Source organism: Schistocerca piceifrons, chromosome 2, assembly GCF_021461385.2.
Source record: "Schistocerca piceifrons isolate TAMUIC-IGC-003096 chromosome 2, iqSchPice1.1, whole genome shotgun sequence".
NCBI lineage: Eukaryota > Metazoa > Arthropoda > Insecta > Orthoptera > Acrididae > Schistocerca > Schistocerca piceifrons.
The window spans coordinates 509,969,074-509,987,675 of NC_060139.1; the positions used below are offsets into that span (position 1 = coordinate 509,969,074).

Here is an 18,602-nt window from a genome sequence, read left to right on the forward strand (position 1 = left end):
CGCTATGGCCGACGCCGAGAGATTCCCTAGCGGTTTTAATGTCATTTCGGTTTCAAACTGTTCGACCAATCAGAGGTCTAGATTTTAATACGTTTTGAGTACTTTGAAACAATAGTTATGGAGTACGTTGTTTCCTTGTGGATGACGCCGTGCCACATCAGCAAACTGCCACACTGGAAACTTCACTTCATCAGAACGTAATGTTTACCTTCTGTCCAGACTGAAAGTCTTGTGCAGCATTGCACCACTTACGAAACCTATTTAAAATAAGTTTTACATCGCGGATAGTTACTTATGGATATCTACCTGAGTTCGCTGTGACAGCAAGGAAAATCCTTATAGGTGGCGTGATCCTATTGACCCATTTTCCGTGTTTTGTATTGCTCTCGATATCTGCGATACGAACGCAGATCTCAATGAAAAGTTTTAGATAGCAGAATACATCCTCCACTATAACAAAAAGATAGGAGTTGAGCTTTTCCTGAGGTAGCATGTTAATTCTTATTTCAAAAATTACCACAGCTCGTAATTAAAAGAAATAGAACTGGCCGCTCTAATTATCGTAGGGTATTGGAACGAGGTTGTAGAGGAAAGAACACAAGAAAGAGTTACGGGATAATATGAGCTTGATATTAGGAATGAGCGAGGAGAAAGATTATTTAATTTCTGCACATATCAGATGGTGTTAGCAAATATTCTGTTCAAGACTCACAAGAGGAGAAGATGTACTTGGAAAAGAGCCGAAGACACGGGAAGATTCCAGGTCTATTACATCGTAATAAGTAGCAGATTGCGCAATTAGATGTTGGATTGTAAAGCGCACCCAGGTGTAGGTATACAACAATCAAACAGACCACTAACTTAATAGCTGGTATGTCTAACGTTTGCACGGATAACAGCACGACGCGTCGATGCGAGGGAAGCAATGACGCCTTGGTAGGTTATTGGAGGGATTTCGTTCCACCTCTACAAACACAAATCATCTAATCCCGAAAATTCCGGGGAGGGGGCAATGAAATCTGACACCATGTTCAATCGCATTGCAGGCGCGTTCGATCGGGTTCAGATCTGGGGAGTGGGGGGCCACTGTGTTCCTCGAACCACTCTTTCACATTCCTCGCCTTGTTGAAAAATACCACTGCCGTCAGAAACATGATCGTCATGAAGGGTTGTATGTGGACTGCAACCAGTGTACGATACTCTTTGGCCATCATGGTGTCTTGCACGAGCTCCACTGGACCCATGGATGCCCACATGAATGTTCCCCAGACCATAACGGAGCCACAGTCACCTTGTTTCCGACCCGCAGACGAGGTGTGAAGGAGCTGTTTCCCCGGAAGAAGACGGATTCGCGCCCTCCTGTCATCATGATGAAGAAGGTACCGGGATTCATCAGACCATGTAACACTCTGCCACTGTGCCAACGTCCAGTGCCGATGGTCATGTGTCAATTTAAGTCGTAGTTACCGATATGTCGTGGCGATATAACGTTGGCAGACACATGGGTGGTCGGCTGCTGAGGCCCGTCGGTAGTTGCGTTCGGCACACTATGTGTGCAGACACAGTTGTACTCTGCGCAGAATTAAAGTCTGATGTCGGTTCCGCCACAGTTCCCCGCCTGCCCCGATTTACCAGTCTACCCAGCCGACGGTGTCCGACATGTGTAATGAGGGGTGGCCGCCCAGCGCCGTGACTTCTGTACGTGATATCACCTTGACTATGACCTCGGCTTCGCCACTTGTTGAAGACATGCACCACAGCATTCCTCGAACGCAAAACAAGTCGTGCAGCTTTGAAATGCATGTGCCGAGGCTCCGGGTGTTCACAATCTGTCCTCTGTCAAATTCAGATCGATCGTGCGCCTTCCCCATTCTACACATGGACAGCAGGCGCTCTGATACAACACGCACCATGTGTGTGTCTCACTAGCACTCATTTCTCGCCAGGTGACGCTACTATCGGCTGGACGGGTGTATATCGATAGTAATTGGCTGGTCATAATTTCTGGCTGATCAGTATAGATTCAGATCGCGGATTAGTATTGAAGAGGGGTAGAATGAAGTTAAGAGTATCATACGGAAGAATTGGTATGGATGGAAGTAGGTTACTGAAATATTGAGGAATGGTGAGACGCGTGCGAAGTTCGATGAAGATGTGGATACAATGATTAGCAATAACACAGCAAGAATTTCGAGTGAAGAGGAATGTACATTTATAAAAAGGGCAAATACACATGTTGGCCGGACAAACGTAGTTACAAGGAAGGTACTGCGAAGAAACTTTTGATTACAAAAGATATACTTCAATTCATCTACGGTTGAAGGAAACACATAAATGTTCAGAGAAAGACAGGATGATGACAATATAATTCTCTTAGGAATGATGCAACTAGGAAATATAGGGGAGACAAGGTGAAGTGACAACAGGAAAGCTGTGAAGGAAAAGAAAGGAAATAACCGTCTGGAGGACTGCCTCAGCACACAGAAAAACAGAGAAGAGGGTGAAATTTAAAGGAAGGGCGGCAACAATAAGGGTTTGGTGTGAATTCGTCTGATGGACGCAGAGGAGAGTGCGAATGGGTGGAAAGAGTAGACTTAATGTCTGTATGGTTGTGAAGACAAATCTATGGTCTAGGGGTAGCGTCTTTGATTTATAATCAAAACGTCTTCGGTCCCGGGTTCTATCCCCGCCACTGCCTAGATTTTGATAAATAATCAGCATTGGCGGCCGAAGACTTCCGGCATAAGAAGTCAGCCTCATTCTGCCAACGGCCTTGTCAAAGAGGGTGGAGCAGCGGATAGAGGTTCAGGGCACTCTCTTGTCCTAGGGGTGGGATATTGCCCCTAAAGGCGGAAGAATCAGCAATGATCAACGACATGAGGATGCAGAAGGCAATGGAAACCACTGCATTAAAGACACGTAACGTGTATCCACAGGACATGTGGCCTGTAATTGAAGAAGTGTCATGATGATCTCTCCATTGGAAAAAGATTCCGGAATAGTCCCCCATTCGGATCTCCGGGAGGGGACTGCCAAGGGGGAGGTTACCATGAGAAAAAGATTGAATAATCAACGAAAGGATAACGTTCTACGAGTCAGGGCGTGGAATGTCAGAAGCTTGAACGTGGTAGGGAAACTAGAAAATCTGGAAAGGGAAATGCAAAGGCTCAATCTAGATACAGTAGGGGTCAGTGAAGTGAAGTGGAAGGAAGACAAGGATTTCTGGTCAGATGAGTATCGGGTAATATCAACAGCAGCAGAAAATGGTATAACAGGTGTAGGATTCGTTATGAATAGGAAGGTAGGGCAGAGGGTGTGTTACTGTGAACAGTTCAGTGACCGGGTTGTTCCAATCAGAATCGACAGCAGACCAACACCGACAACGATAGTTCAGGTATACATGCCGACGTCACAAGCTGAAGATGAACAGAGAAAGTGTATGAGGATATTGAAAGGGTAATACAGTATGTAAAGGGGGACGAAAATCTAATAGTCATGGGCGACTGGAATGCAGTTGTAGGGGAAGGCGTAGAAGAAAGGGTTACAGGAGAATATGGGCTTGGGACAAGGAATGGAAGAGGAGAAAGACTAATTGAGTTCTGTAACAAGTTTCAGCTAGTAATAGCGAATACCCTGTTCAAGAATCACAAGAGGAGGAGGTATACCTGGAAAAGGCCGGGAGGTACGGTAAAAATTTCAATTAGATTACATCATGGTCAAACTCCGAAATCAAATACTGGACTGTAAGGCGTACCCAGGAGCAGATATAGACTCAGATCACAATATAGTAGTAATGAAGAGTAGGTTGAAGTTTAAGACATTAGTCAGGAAGAATCAATACGCAAAGAAGTGGGATACGGAAGTACTAAGAAATGACGAGATACGTTTGAAGTTCTCTAACGCTATAGATACAGCAATAAGGAATAGCGCAGTAGGCAGTACAGTTGAAGAGGAATGGACATCTCTAAAAAGGGCCATCACAGGAAGTTGGGAAGGAAAACATAAGTACCAAGAAGGTAGCTGCGAAGAAACCATGGGTAACAGAAGAAATACTTCAGTTGATTGATGAAAGGAGGAAGTAGAAACATGTTCCGGGAATATCAGGAATACAGAAATACAAGTCTCTGAGGAACGAAATAAAGAGGAAGTGCAGGGAAGCTAAGACGAAATGGCTACAGGAAAAATCTGAAGACATCGAAAAAGATATGATTGTCGGAAGGACAGACTCAGCGTACAGGAAAGTCAAAACAACCTTTGGTGACATTAAAAGCAACGGTGGTAACATTAAGAGTGCAACGGGAATTCCACTGTTAAATGCAGAGGAGAGAGCAGATAGGTGGAAAGAATACATTGAAAGCCTCTATGGGGGTGAAGATTTGTCTGATGTGATAGAAGAAGAAACAGGAGTCGATTTAGAAGAGATAGGGGATCAAGTATTGGAATTTAAAAGAGCTTTGGAGGACTTACGGTCAAATAAGGCAGAAGGGATAGATAACATTCCATTAGAATTTCTAAAATCATTGGGGGAAGTGGCAACAAAACGACTATTCACGTTGGTGTGTAGAATATATGAGTCTGGCGACATACCATCTGACTTTCGGAAAAGTATCATCCATACAATTCCGAAGACGGCAAGAGCTGACAAGTGCGAGAATTATCGCACAATCAGCTTAACAGCTCATGCATCGAAGCTGCTTACAAGAATAATATACAGAAGAATGGAAAAGGAAATTGAGAATGCGCTAGGTGACGATCAGTTTGACTTTAGGAAACGTAAAGGGACGAGAGAGGCAATTCTGACGTTACGGCTAATAATGGAAGCAAGGCTAAAGAAAAATCAAGACACTTTCATAGGGTTTGTCGACCTGGAAAAAGCGTTCGACAATATAAAATGGTGCAAGCTGTTCGAGATTCTGAAAAAAGTAGGGGTAAGCTATAGGGAGAGACGGGTCATATACAATATGTACAACAACCAAGAGGGAATAATAAGATTGAACAATCAAGAACGAAGTGCTCGTATTAAGAAGGGTGTAAGACAAGGCTGTAGCCTTTCGCCCCTACTCTTCAATCTGAACATCGAGGAAGCAATGATGGAAATAAAAGAAAGGTTCAGGAGTGGAATTAAAAAACAAGGTGAACGGATATCAATGATACGATTCGCTGATGACATTGCTATCCTGAGTGAAAGTGAAGAAGTATTAAATGATCTGCTGAACGGAATGAACAGTCTAATGAGTACACAGTATGCTTTGAGAGTAAATCGGAGAAAGACGAAGGTAATGAGAAGTAGTAGAAATGAGAACAGCGAGAAACTTAACATCAGGATTGATGGTCACGAAGTCAATGAAGTTAAGGAATTCTGCTACCTAGGCAGTAAAATAACCAATGACGGACGGAGCAAGGAGGACATCAAAAGCAGACTCGCTATGGCAAAAAAGGCATTTCTGGCCAAGAGAAGTCTACTAATATCAAATAGCGGCCTTAATTTGAGGAAGAAATTTCTGAGGATGTACGTCTGGAGTACAGCATTGTATGGTAGTGAAACATGGACTGTGGGAAAACCGGAACAGAAGAGGATCGAATCATTTGAGATGTGGTGCTATAGACGAATGTTGAAAATTAGGTGGACTGATAAGGTAAGGAATGAGGAGGTTCTGTGCAGAATCGGAGAGGAAAGAATATGTGGAAAACACTGATAAGGAGAAGGGACAGGATGATAGGACATCTGCTAAGACATGAGGGAATGACTTCCATGGTACTAGAGGGAACTGTAGAGGGTAAAAACTGTAGAGGAAGACAGAGATTGAAATACGTCAAGCAAATAATTGAGGACGTAGGTTGCAAGTGCTACTCTGAGATGAAGAGGTTAGCACAGGAAAGGCATTCGTGGCGGGCTGCATCAAACCAGTCAGTAGACTGATGACCAAAAAATAATCTATGGATGTAATAGAAGAAAAAACTGCAGTTGATATGGAAGACGCAGGAGATCCAGTATTGGAATTTAAAAGAGCTCTGGAAGACTTGAAATCAAATAATAAGGTAAAAGGGATAGACAACATTTCATAGGAAATTCTAAAATCATTGGAGGATGGGGCAACGAAATGGCTATTCAAGTTTTCTTGGAATGTAAGAGACTGGCGATGTACCATTATCCACACAATTCCGAAGATAAAATGGGTAGATAAGTGCGAGAAATGTGGCACAAACATCTTAGCAGGCCATGCATCCAAGCCATTGACAAGAGCAATATACATACAGTAGAACGGAAAAGAAATTTGAGGTTCCATTAGATGGTGTTCAGTTACGCTTTAGAAAAAGTAAAGGTACCAGAGACGCAATTCTGACATTTCGAGTGACAATGGAAGCAAGATTGATCCAAAATCAAGGCACGCTCTAAGGTATCACCCAGAAAAGCGTTAGATCGTTTGAAAGGCTGAAAGGCGTTCGAAATTATGAGAAAAATTGGAGTAATATGTAATACGTGAAAGAACCCAGACAGAGCAATGAGACTGGAAGGCCAAGTACGAAATGCTGGCATTAAAAACGGCATAAGGCAGTGACGCGTTCATTCGTAGCTACAGTTTAATCTATTAATCGAAGAAGCAATGACGAAAACAAAAGAATGGTTAAAGACCGAGATTAAAATTCAGAGTGAAAGGATATCAAAAATAAGAAAGATTCGCTGATGACATTGATATCCACTGTGAAACTGAAGAATAATTACAGTATTTTTTCGAATGAAATGGACGATGTAATGAGAAAAGATTATGGATTGAGAGTAAACCAGAGAAAGACAAATGTAATAAGAATAGCGAAAGAAATTGATGACCACAAAATAGACAAAGTTAAGGGACTTTGGTACCTCGGCAGAAAATAACTCATGATGGATGAAGCAATGAGGACATAAGAAGCGGGCTGTCACGGACAAAGAGAGCATTCCTGGCCAAGAGATATCTACCAGTATCAAACACAGGCTATAAATTAAGGAAGAAATTTCTAAGAATGTGCAGATCAGCACGGTATGGTAGTCAATTGTGGACATTGAGAAAACCGGAACAGAAGAGAGTAGAAGCGTCTGGAGATGTGATGCCACAGAAGAGTGTTGAAAATTAGGTGGACTGATAAGATAAGGAAAGAGGAAGTTCTGAGGAAGTTCTCAGAAGACTCGTAACATACGGAAAACACTGACAAGACAAGGAACACGATGGTAAGACATGTATTAAGACATTACTGAATAACCCCCTAGGTACTAGGGGGAGCTGTAGTGAGTAACAACTGTTGAGGCAGACAGACAATGGAATACATCTAACAAATAACTGAGGACGTAGGTTGCAAGTGCTACTCTGAGATGACGGGCCTACTGCAGGAGAGGAATTCGTAATGTAATTCATGAAATCAGTCAGAGAATTGGGTAACGTCCACCTTATGAACTATTGATATAAGCAGTACTGAAATTATTTTTATTGCGAAGATGAGATGGCAGAGTTTTAAAGACAACTTAACAGTACGATAAATGTCTCACGGCTGGAGTGCTCTGCTATTTTATATTGGACAAAATTGTTTTAATTAAATATCTGACATTTTGTTATATTCCTTGCAGTTGGGTAAAGTAGAAACTATCGAGAGTTGAGCACAGAAGGCGTACACAAAGAGCAGATCAAAACGATGCTACAGTTAAGGGTAGCTCAACAGAATCGAATGTGTTGCAATGTTGTACAAAAAATTAAATTTAATTGAGCAGTCCATCGGATACAGAAATCTAAATTTCACGATGTTTGGACCTAATAGTTCCCAGTGTCTGTCATCCATTGCAGATGTCTGACAAGAAATTATTAACTCATAATAGCCACATTGCTGTACGTATTATATGGCTGTGAATCGTGATTATTGAATAAAAGACGAGAAAAATAAATATAAGAAGTATAAATGAGAATTATTAGAGCAGCGAAGGGATGAAAATGAACAGATTAAATACAAAACGAAGATATTCGAAAGAAGTTCAATATTTGGAATATGTATGAAAAATTGGATGAAAACAAAAAGAAATGGCTTCAAACATCTACAAAGATTAAGTCCAGGGAGATTACCACGTCAGATAAATAACGTTATGAGCTAAAGGAAAAGAGATTCTGGCAGCGGAGAAAAAGGCGGGAATCGTAACAGGCCATAATTGGCCTAATACTGCAAGTACAGGCGAAAAAACTGACTGCTGTGAGACTATGCATTTGAGCATCACTCAGTTTACAACTATTGAAAATGTAACATGTTTGTGTTTGGATCTGTCTGACAGTATGAAAAAAAATGTAGAAAAAGTTGGAAGAGAACCGCTCCCAGGTGTTTGATTTGTTATCACGTGTTTGTGCCGAAATATAAGAAGGACTTGACATATCATAGGCGAATTGCGCACCTGTGCAGTTACAAACTGCGTTTGTGTGTGGCGGTCTGTAATAGAGCCTGCGTACTTTGTAAAGCTCATCGCTCAAGTTTGTGGAAGATAAGGGAGTGATTGTAGTAGATCCTCGAACGGCGCGCGTAAAAAACGAGCAGTTAAATTTTTCTGTGCGAGCCCTTTTTTCTCTTATTTTATCGAGATAATCATTTCTTCATACGTAGCTGGGTGCCAATAGAACTATTTCGCAATCGGAGGATAAAACTGGCGATTGAAATTTCACGAGAAGATCCAGTGGCAACGAAAAACTCCTTTGCTTTAATGATTGCCACTCCAATTCACGTATCATGTCTGTGGCACTATCTGCCCTATTTCACGATAATACAATACGAGCCCCCCTTCTTCGAACTTTTTCGATGTCATACCGTCAGTCCCACGTGATGCGGATCCCACACCGCACAGCAATACTCCGGAACAGGGCAGATAAGCATGGCGTAAGCAGTCTCTTTAGAAGATCTGTAGCATCTTCTAAGTGGTCTGTCAATGAATCGCAGTCTATGGTTTGCTCTAACCACAACGTTACATATGTGGTGGTTCCAATTTAGGTTATTTGTAACTGTAATCCCTAAGTATTTAGTTGAATTTACAGCCTTCAGATTTGTGTGACTTACCGCGTAATCGAAATTTAGCGGATTTCTTTTAGTACTCATGTGATGTGGTGCCGGCCGAAGTGGCCGTGCGGTTAAAGGCGCTGCAGTCTGGAACCGCGAGACCGCTACGGTCGCAGGTTCGAATCCTGCCTCGGGCATGGATGTTTGTGATGTCCTTAGGTTAGTTAGGTTTAACTAGTTCTAAGTTCTAGGGGACTAATGACCTCAGCAGTTGAGTCCCATAGTGCTCAGAGCCATTTGAACCATTTTTTGTGATGTGGTCATAAAAGTTAAAGCGAGCGACAGACCTGGTAGTTAACGCGTCGAAGATGGAACTTTATAATCGGCAAGACGAGGGTTCCTGCTTCGTATGTCGTGATGGGCAATGCATCCCTCCGATGCTGCCGGCATGGGGTCTGAATTACCCAGCGCCAGAGCCGAGCGACGCCGTTGGGCCATACGGCTCTCCCCGCTCCGCCCGGGGCGGAAGAAGACGTAAGATACAAAGGTATTATAGACACTGGCTGCGAGTGAGCACTGATCTAAATCAATGGGGAAATTTGAAAATTCGTGCCCGACCGGGATTCGAACCAGGGTTTGCGGCTTACTAGGAAGATGCGCTGACCACTTTGCCATACGGACACTGTGGTCATCTCCACTGTACGATCTACCCTAGAACGTCTTCCGTCAGACCCAAATTCTCACATACTACTAATGTAGTGCCCCTTGTCCGATATCCTCATTACTCACTGCATTTCGCCGATTCCCGTAAGAGTTCGAGCCTGGTATGCATCAGCATTCAAAAGAGCACTGGATGCAGTAACCTTAATTATAGATATTTGTGGTGTCTGTTCTTGAAAAGGCAGGAGGCGTTCATCCTCAAGACGGATTGGCAGCTGCATTTCCGTACAACTCGGGCCCCAGACTCCGCGACTGCGGCCAGTCTTCTTTCTATATACGGGTACATGTGGTGTCTATCCTTTCGTTTTGATCTAGAAGCTACTGTAAATTAAAATACAAACGCATTACAAGCATTCCTGCGAGTGGGCAGTCATTCAATGGGGAAAGTTGAAAATTTATGACGGACTGGGATACAAACCTGGGTGCACAGCCACAGCTTCCTATTACCGTCCTATTCCGATTATTCCTTCGTGGTGCGTCTTTTTTTCTGTCTGAGAGTGTAACTGAAAAAGCACTTAATGGAGAAAAAATCCTTTTCCTGCCATTTCTCTCTCACAAATATACACACAAACCTCCACCCCCCCCCTTCATTACACTTCTTCCTCCTCACCCCTCTTCCCTCCAGCTCATAACCAGTTCACTCTTCCTGCCCCTACTTCACCTCTGCCACCTCCCCCCCCCCCCCCCCACACCCCTCCTTCACATACACATATCCACTCACCATTTAGATCTTCAACTCCACCACAACTCCTTTGTTTTCCAACACATTAAGTAAATACACAGTAACATAACTCAATGACGTAACACGCATATGACGAGTCACAAAGGAGCAGGAAACTTTTAAAGGGGGATCTAGTAGTTAATTTGGTACACTACGCACACAAAACATACAGAGACTTGTGCAGCTAGAAAAAGACAAACATTGTTACTCTGTGTTACGATTCGCATCAAGAAACGTATAGTTCCGCAACGCAGTGTGGGTTTACGCGCAAAACAACAATGAAAAATGCAGGAATACCTAAAAAACGTACAAGAAAACGGCGTTTCCTCCTGTCAACGAAAGTCGAACATAAATTAATGTGAGTAATGTGAGTAAAGCCAACAGAGACTTGTGCAGCTAGAAAAAGACAAACATTGTTACTCTGTGTTACGATTCGCATCAAGAAACGTATAGTTCCGCAACGCAGTGTGGGTTTACGCGCAAAACAACAATGAAAAATGCAGGAATACCTAAAAAACGTACAAGAAAACGGCGTTTCCTCCTGTCAACGAAAGTCGAACATAAATTAATGTGAGTAAAGCCAACATCTTTTGTAACGAACTGTCCCTTTTTCTACGCATACGCCAAATTTTAAATATATTTCATTACGTAGTACTGATTATGATTTATCTCAATAAAACGAAACGTGTTTGGTGACACAAGTACGGCATTTGTTATAGGCGCAAAGCCGGAATTAAAATACTTTTATACTTAAGAAATATTGTTTTAATCAATATGGTGATAAATAGTGCAAGGAATAAACTTAGTCCTACCACTCTCTAGCACTACGTAACAAAAACTATGAAAGAGTTTGCAGTGACGCCAACCATTCTACTAGATCAGCTCTTGCCAGTGAGGCAGTGAGAGTAGACTTGTGATAAAGGAACCGGCAGAGATGCTGGACAATGGATTTCTAGATAGTCTGGAGCGAAATCTTTTGTTAGATGACTTTAACTGTGCCTCACCAACACGAAAGTAACTTAAGAAATTATATGTTATTGTTTGTTCACAGGACAAGGCGGCGCGTAAGATGTTTCCTTTCCGGCCAACGATAGAACCTGCCGACAGCGAAGAAGACGTCTTCATGAGCGAAGACCCTTACGATGTTCTGACAAGCGGACGAGCCCTCCCAGTGCCCACAATATTCGGCGTGAACTCGCAGGAGGGCTTTCTATACGCTAAAGGTGAATTTCTGTCCTGAACTGACTGAAGGAAATCATATTTTCATATCCCCAATTTCTGCTGATGAAGCGTATTTCAGTTACACACAATTAATTTGTAGCTAAGTATCACATGTCCCAACTACAATGCATTAAATAAGTTGGTCGATCCTCTCTCCAGTCCTGAATTCGCTAGATCTGAAGGCTTCGGTCGGTAGTCATTTCTTCTTGGTTGCAGCCAAAATTAAATAGCAAAAAATACCTGGTGGTTGTAACTAAACTTCCCCTATTTAAAACGTTATAACACGGGAACTAATTACCGTACGAGTACCATACTTGGTTGCATTAACGCCAAGGACACGAGGAAGAGAAGTAATGTAAAATCATTCACTTGAAACACATTTCTAGTGCTGCTCCGGTACATCATACCATTACTTACCGGTACTTTTACTGGTACAAAAGGAGCTCAATGTGGCGTCCATCAGTATCCAGAAGAGTCTGAAAGCGCATGATTGCATTCTGCATGGCGAAAAGAAGCATTTCCGTAGGTATGTTGGTTATCTCTCTTGATATGCCGCGCTTCAAAAATGGTTCAAATGGCTCTGAGCACTATGGGACTCAACTGCTGAGGTCATTAGTCCCCTAGAACTTTGAACTAGTTAAACCTAACTAACCTAAGGACATCACAAACATCCATGCCCGAGGCAGGATTCGAACCTGCGACCGTAGCGGTCTTGCGGTTCCAGGCTGCAGCGCCTTTAACCGCACGGCCACTTCGGCCGGCGCCGCGCTTCAGATTAGCCCCATAAATCACAGGGAGTGAGATGAGGAGATCATGGCGGCCAAGCATTTGGAAACAATCGGCTGATAATTCGATCGCATCGAAATGTGTTTCGAAGAAGCAGATGAACTTCACGAACGATGTGCAGTGGGTCCCTATTTTGCATGTAAACTGTTGAGTTCCCTGCATCTCTCTCTCCTGTAGCGCTGGAGAAGCATATCACAGTAACGCTGGCCAGTGACACTGCACGTCTTTGGTCCTTGAGCGCCAACCAGTTCAAAAAAGAATGACCCACTGATGAACGTAGCCGTGAAGCCATACCATACAGTGACACGTTCGAAATACAGAGGAACTTCATGCACAGCGATTGGAGGTGAAGATCCCCACACTCAGCAATCCCCTCAACCGTCAGAGAAAAATGAGCTTCGTCTGTCCATAGGATGGCCCTCATCAACTTAAATCCTTGCGAGAAAGTGGAAAGCGAAGTTCAAAAATGGTTCAAATGGCTCTGAGCACTATGGGACTTAACTTCTGAGGTCATCAGTCCCCTAGAACTTAGAACTACTTAAACCTAACTAACCTAAGGACATCACAAACATCCATGCCCGAGGCAGGATTCGAACCTGCGACCGTAGCGGTCTTGCGGTTCCAGGCTGCAGCGCCTTTAACCGCACGGCCACTTCGGCCGGCGCCGCGCTTCAGATTAGCCCCATAAATCACAGGGAGTGAGATGAGGAGATCATGGCGGCCAAGCATTTGGAAACAATCGGCTGATAATTCGATCGCATCGAAATGTGTTTCGAAGAAGCAGATGAACTTCACGAACGATGTGCAGTGGGTCCCTATTTTGCATGTAAACTGTTGAGTTCCCTGCATCTCTCTCTCCTGTAGCGCTGGAGAAGCATATCACAGTAACGCTGGCCAGTGACACTGCACGTCTTTGGTCCTTGAGCGCCAACCAGTTCAAAAAAGAATGACCCACTGATGAACGTAGCCGTGAAGCCATACCATACAGTGACACGTTCGAAATACAGAGGAACTTCATGCACAGCGATTGGAGGTGAAGATCCCCACACTCAGCAATCCCCTCAACCGTCAGAGAAAAATGAGCTTCGTCTGTCCATAGGATGGCCCTCATCAACTTAAATCCTTGCGAGAAAGTGGAAAGCGAAGTTCAAAAATGGTTCAAATGGCTCTGAGCACTATGGGACTTAACTTCTGAGGTCATCAGTCCCCTAGAACTTAGAACTACTTAAACCTAACTAACCTAACGACATCACATACGTCCATGCCCGAGGCAGGATTCGAACCTGCGACATTAGCGGTAGCGCGGTTCCAGACTCTAGCGCCTAGAACCGCTCGGCCACCCCGGCCGGCGGAGAGCGAAGTCAACACGTCATTGTTTGTCCTGTGGTGCAAGCTGCTGCACGATATGGATCAGGTGCGGATACCATTTCAGAATGGTTCGAAGCACCTTCCGTACAGTGGACCACGGAATGTTCAACTGTTGTGACACAGCACGTGGACTGCCTGATGATAGGGAATTGCGCGCAGCGTTGTCTGCCATAGCAACAGCGATTTCATCAACCACCTGTGGTGCAACCGGTCGGCAGCCTCTTCTCGGAGCGAAGCCCCAGTTCTCAAGTTGATTAGAACTTTCTCAACGTGCTCCGCACAGCAGGTGGAAAAAGAGGACCCTTCCGTAATCCTTTCAGCCAGCGATATCCTCGAAGTGCAGCTACAGTATTACTGTTGTTTTAATAATAGAGGTTGGCCAGTAATGCCATCCTCCTTTTGTCTATGCTCATGTTGACAGATAAACAAGTGCACTGCGACTGGTGAGACGTGTGTGACTATTAATCACAATGACTGATCGCTGCATCTGGTGACCATAGTTGGAAGTGGACGGTGGCGCTGTGACGCATGGAAATCATGCACGCAATACACTGGACATTAATGCTACCAGGTTTGGTCTTCGTACGGTGATCAGATTCCGTGTTATAACGTGTTAAGCAGAGAAAGTTTAATTATAACCACGCGGTACTGCGATAGGTAGCGATTATTGTGTACTGTGTTATTGTTTCGTACTTCAGTGTTCTGAGTGTTTTCTATTGTGCACCACTTTATTACAATGAGTGAAGAGACAGTTCTTGGCACATCTCAAGAGTTGCCCGCAACGCTTGCCAGTACTGCCACAATAAAGCCAGTGGTACGTAGCGGTGATCGGAAAATTATGTTGCGGGGGACTGGAAGCTGCGATATCGGAAAAGGGCGGAATTAACGGCTACATCCCATCTCAGAATCTTACCTAAGAGTATCTGCAGACACAGGACAAACCACGTATAGTTTTCCAGGAATCAGCCTGGTTGATGGAAACTCATGACAAGATGGTGTTAGTTTCTATTCCAGATATTTGTTCCGCACTACTTTAAACTGTGCTTTTCATTACTGTCGTAGTCCTTTATGTAGAAACACAGCCAGTTATTGTATTGCTCAGAAATATATTCCCTTGAAAACATGCTTTTCTGCAGTTGGATTTGGAATATGTTTTGCCTCAGATTGTGGCTTTTGATCGTCTCTACGCTATTAGAAATAAAAACACTTATACGTATTTTCAGAATAAAAATCCACTGCGCAGCAGAGTGTGCACTGTATGAAACTCCCTGACAGACTGTAACTGTATACCGGTCCAGGACACGGATTTTATACACACATCAAAAAAGGTTTGCGTCATCTCGGTTCCGGAAACTGAATAGAAAATTCTAATAGAGATTAACATAAACATCATTTCCGCCCATTTTATTACTCATGAAAACCACACATTGCATGTTGTACCACCATACAGCGATACATTCAGAGGTGGTGGTCCAGATTGTTGTACACACCCCTCTAATACCTAGTAGCACGTTCTCTTGCGTTGACGCATGGCTATATTCGTCGTGGCATATTATCCACGAGTTCATCAAGGATCTGTTGGTCCAGATTGTCAACGGCGATTCGGAGTATATCTCTCAGAGTGGATGGTGGGTCACGTCGTCCATAAACAGAAATTTTCAATCTATCTTAGGAAAGTACAATAGGATTTGTTGTGGTTGGCAAGAGAGCCAACACCTTTTTACTAAAGAAGGCTGAAATGCACGCGTTTTGGCTCACGCAGGCTGGCGTGAGGTCTGGAACATGACAAGGAAATTAGAATTTAGAAAAAACGGACGTAGCTGGTGGAATAGTTAACTTTAATCCATTAATGATGAACGTCGCTCTTGACGGTACATGATTCACAATATCAATAGTAACTGAATATGGCGCCTTGCTAGGTCGTAGCAAATGACATAGCTGAAGGCTATGCTAAACTATCGTCTCGGCAAATGAGAGCGTATTTTGTCAGTGAACCATAGCTAGCAAAGTCGGTTGTACAACTGGGGCGAGTGCTAGGAAGTCTCTCTAGACCTGCCGTGTGGCGGCGCTCGGTCTGCAATCACTGATAGTGGCGACACGCGGGTCCGACGTATACTAACGGACCGCGGCCGATTTAAAGGCTACCACCTAGCAAGTGTGGTGTCTGGCGGTGACACCACAGGATTCATGTCTGAGAGCATGCTGGCCACTCTAGTCGAGCGATATCGTTATCTTGAAGGAAGTCCTTCACAAAATGTGCACGATGGGTGCGCGATTTGTCTTCCATGAAGACGAATGCCTCGCCAATCTGCTGCCGATATGGTTGCACTATCGGTCGAAGGATGGCATGGTATCGTACATCCGATACGCCGCCTTCCATGACCACCAGCAGCATACGCCGGCCCCAAATAATGCAACCCCAAAACATTAGGGAATCTCCACCTTGCTGGACTTGCTGGACAGTGTGTCTAAAGCGTTCAGCCTGACCGGGTTGCCTCGAAACACGTCTCCGACAATTGTCTGGTTGAAGGCATATGCGACATTCATCAGTGAAGAGAACGTGATGCCAATCCTGAGCGGTCCATTCGGTATGTTGTTGGGCCTATCTGCACCGCGCTGCATGGTGTCCTCGCCATGGACATTGAGAGTGAAGTTGCGTATCATGCAGCCTATTTCGCACAGTTTGAGTGGTGTCACGACGTCCTGTGGCTGCACGAAAAGCATTATTCAACATGGCGAAGTGGCTGTCAAGGTTTCTGCGAGCCATAATTCGTAGGTAGCGGTCATCCACTGCAGTAGTAGCACCTTGGGCTGCCTGAGCGAGGCATGTAATCGAAAGTTCCTGTCTCTCTGTATCTCTTCCATGTCCGAACAACATCGCTTTGGTTCACTCCGAGACGCCTGGACAGTACCCTTGTTGAGAGCCCTTCCTGGAACAAAGAAAGAATGTGGAAGCGATCGAATCGCGGTATTGACCGTCTACGCATGGTTGAACTACAGACAACATGAGCCTTGTACCTCCTTCCTGGTGGAATGACTGGAACTGATCGGCTCTCGGTCCCCCTCCGTCTAATAGGGGCTGCTCATGCATGGTTGTTTAAATCTTTGAGCGGGTTTAGTGATATCTCTGAATCTGTGATACCGTATGCATAGTCAACGTCTGTCTTCAAGAGTTCTGGGAACCGAGGTTATGCAAAACTTTTTTTGATGTGTATATGTTTTATCTGAACACAATACTGGTAGCGTGGCTTTATGAATTAGCGTTTTCTGGAAAGAAAGACCAGCAGACTACAAGTATGTATCACTTGTAGGAACGTTTTATGTGCATATTGTAAACTGAGGTTTGTAATATCGAGAAATAAAACAATAAATGACTGATACGTTCTGTTTGCTGGAATCTTGAAACTGGCGTTGTGTGTTGATTCTACTTTGCAATTGACACACCAAGTAAAAATTTTAAAACTTTTGATTTCAGTGCTACATTTACTACATATTGTTTTCAAAAATATTCCGCTTTCGGTAAAAGTGATAATGGTATGACAAGATCCGTAGCGAAGCTCGTAGACTGCATCTGGTGCAGGAGGAACATTCGAATTTTGCCTTGTCTACTTTAAATCGACAGTTAAATTGTCTTTACGCTAGCACAAAAACTTCATAATACTCCTGTATACTTCACTTTTTGTCTGCATGGACTAAATTATCAGATGAATTAATGACAACTAACACACCGCAACAACTTGAGAACAATATTCCAAAGCAATTATTAATGTATGTATCTGTAAGTAGTCTGTTGTTAGCGTTAATAATACCATATTAACAATAGTTCACTCACAGGGATATAATCACTCATTCTCATCGATTTTCATCCACACAAGAGACCTTAAGCGCGACTTTTTCGATGTATCAGGATTATTCCTTCCACGTGGGCATGAAATGTGGGCAACGTAAAACCACACCACGCAATATAAATACGCAACACAGTATGTGATGCAGTGAAAATAAAACGGACTTCATTTGTAGAAGCAGCTCTAGCGATCTTAATTGCATCTGTTATTAGTTTCAGCTGTTTCCTGTAACAGACTGCCATGGCACAGAGTAGGGAACGTGAATACCCCAAGTGGCGTGGTTTGCTGAATTATCTCGTCCATCTATATTTCATGAAATGTGGGCATTTCAGCTCCGTAAAGCCTCAGTTCGTGGCGCAACTGATAGCGGAGTGCAAACACGATTCGGCAAATGGCAACTTGAAACCTATCCAAGTTGACACAGCGATTTTGTAAACTTCGCTTTTTTAGTCGTCTTGGGAATTTAGTGACTGAATTGAGGTACAATAAAGTAGCTGCTTGGTCTAAAGTTTTACTTCGATGGTGGCGTCAAGGTATGCTGTCCTTTAGAAGACTTGCGCAACAAAAGCAGCGAAAGACTTACACGGGCCAGTACTGGCAGTATTGTGACGTGGAGAGGGCTCACCTGGTAGTTCATGAGGTGTGAATTTTTTACAGCAGGCGTACTGAAAGCTGCGAAAGTCACGTCCTTTCGTCGTCAATTTCGTCCCCATCGGGTATGATCATATCCAGTTGTTGATGTTTACTATCTACTATTTTTGGGAGTTTGCTGATTGTAGTTTCGAATTACAATTTCACTGAACCACCACTGCACATATCAAGCCTACTGAACAAATTTCTGGCAACATCGGGTGCAACTTTAGTATTCCTAAACCTTCATCTCGTAACATTTGGGGGGTGGGTGGATATGTAGTGCCTCTGAGTCGGTCGTCGAAGAATTA

The 18,602-nt window shown here is 43.7% G+C and overlaps 1 protein-coding gene across 1 annotated transcript in view; it reads left to right on the plus strand.

The window, feature by feature from the left end:
- The window catches only part of LOC124777012 (juvenile hormone esterase-like), a 97,338-nt gene that overhangs the window by 54,391 nt on the left and 24,345 nt on the right, over nucleotides 1-18,602 (plus strand). The window contains exon 6 of the mRNA XM_047252261.1: nucleotides 11,493-11,664. Within this exon, the coding sequence (XP_047108217.1) occupies nucleotides 11,493-11,664 (172 nt within the window). The remainder of the gene's footprint in view (nucleotides 1-11,492; nucleotides 11,665-18,602) is intronic.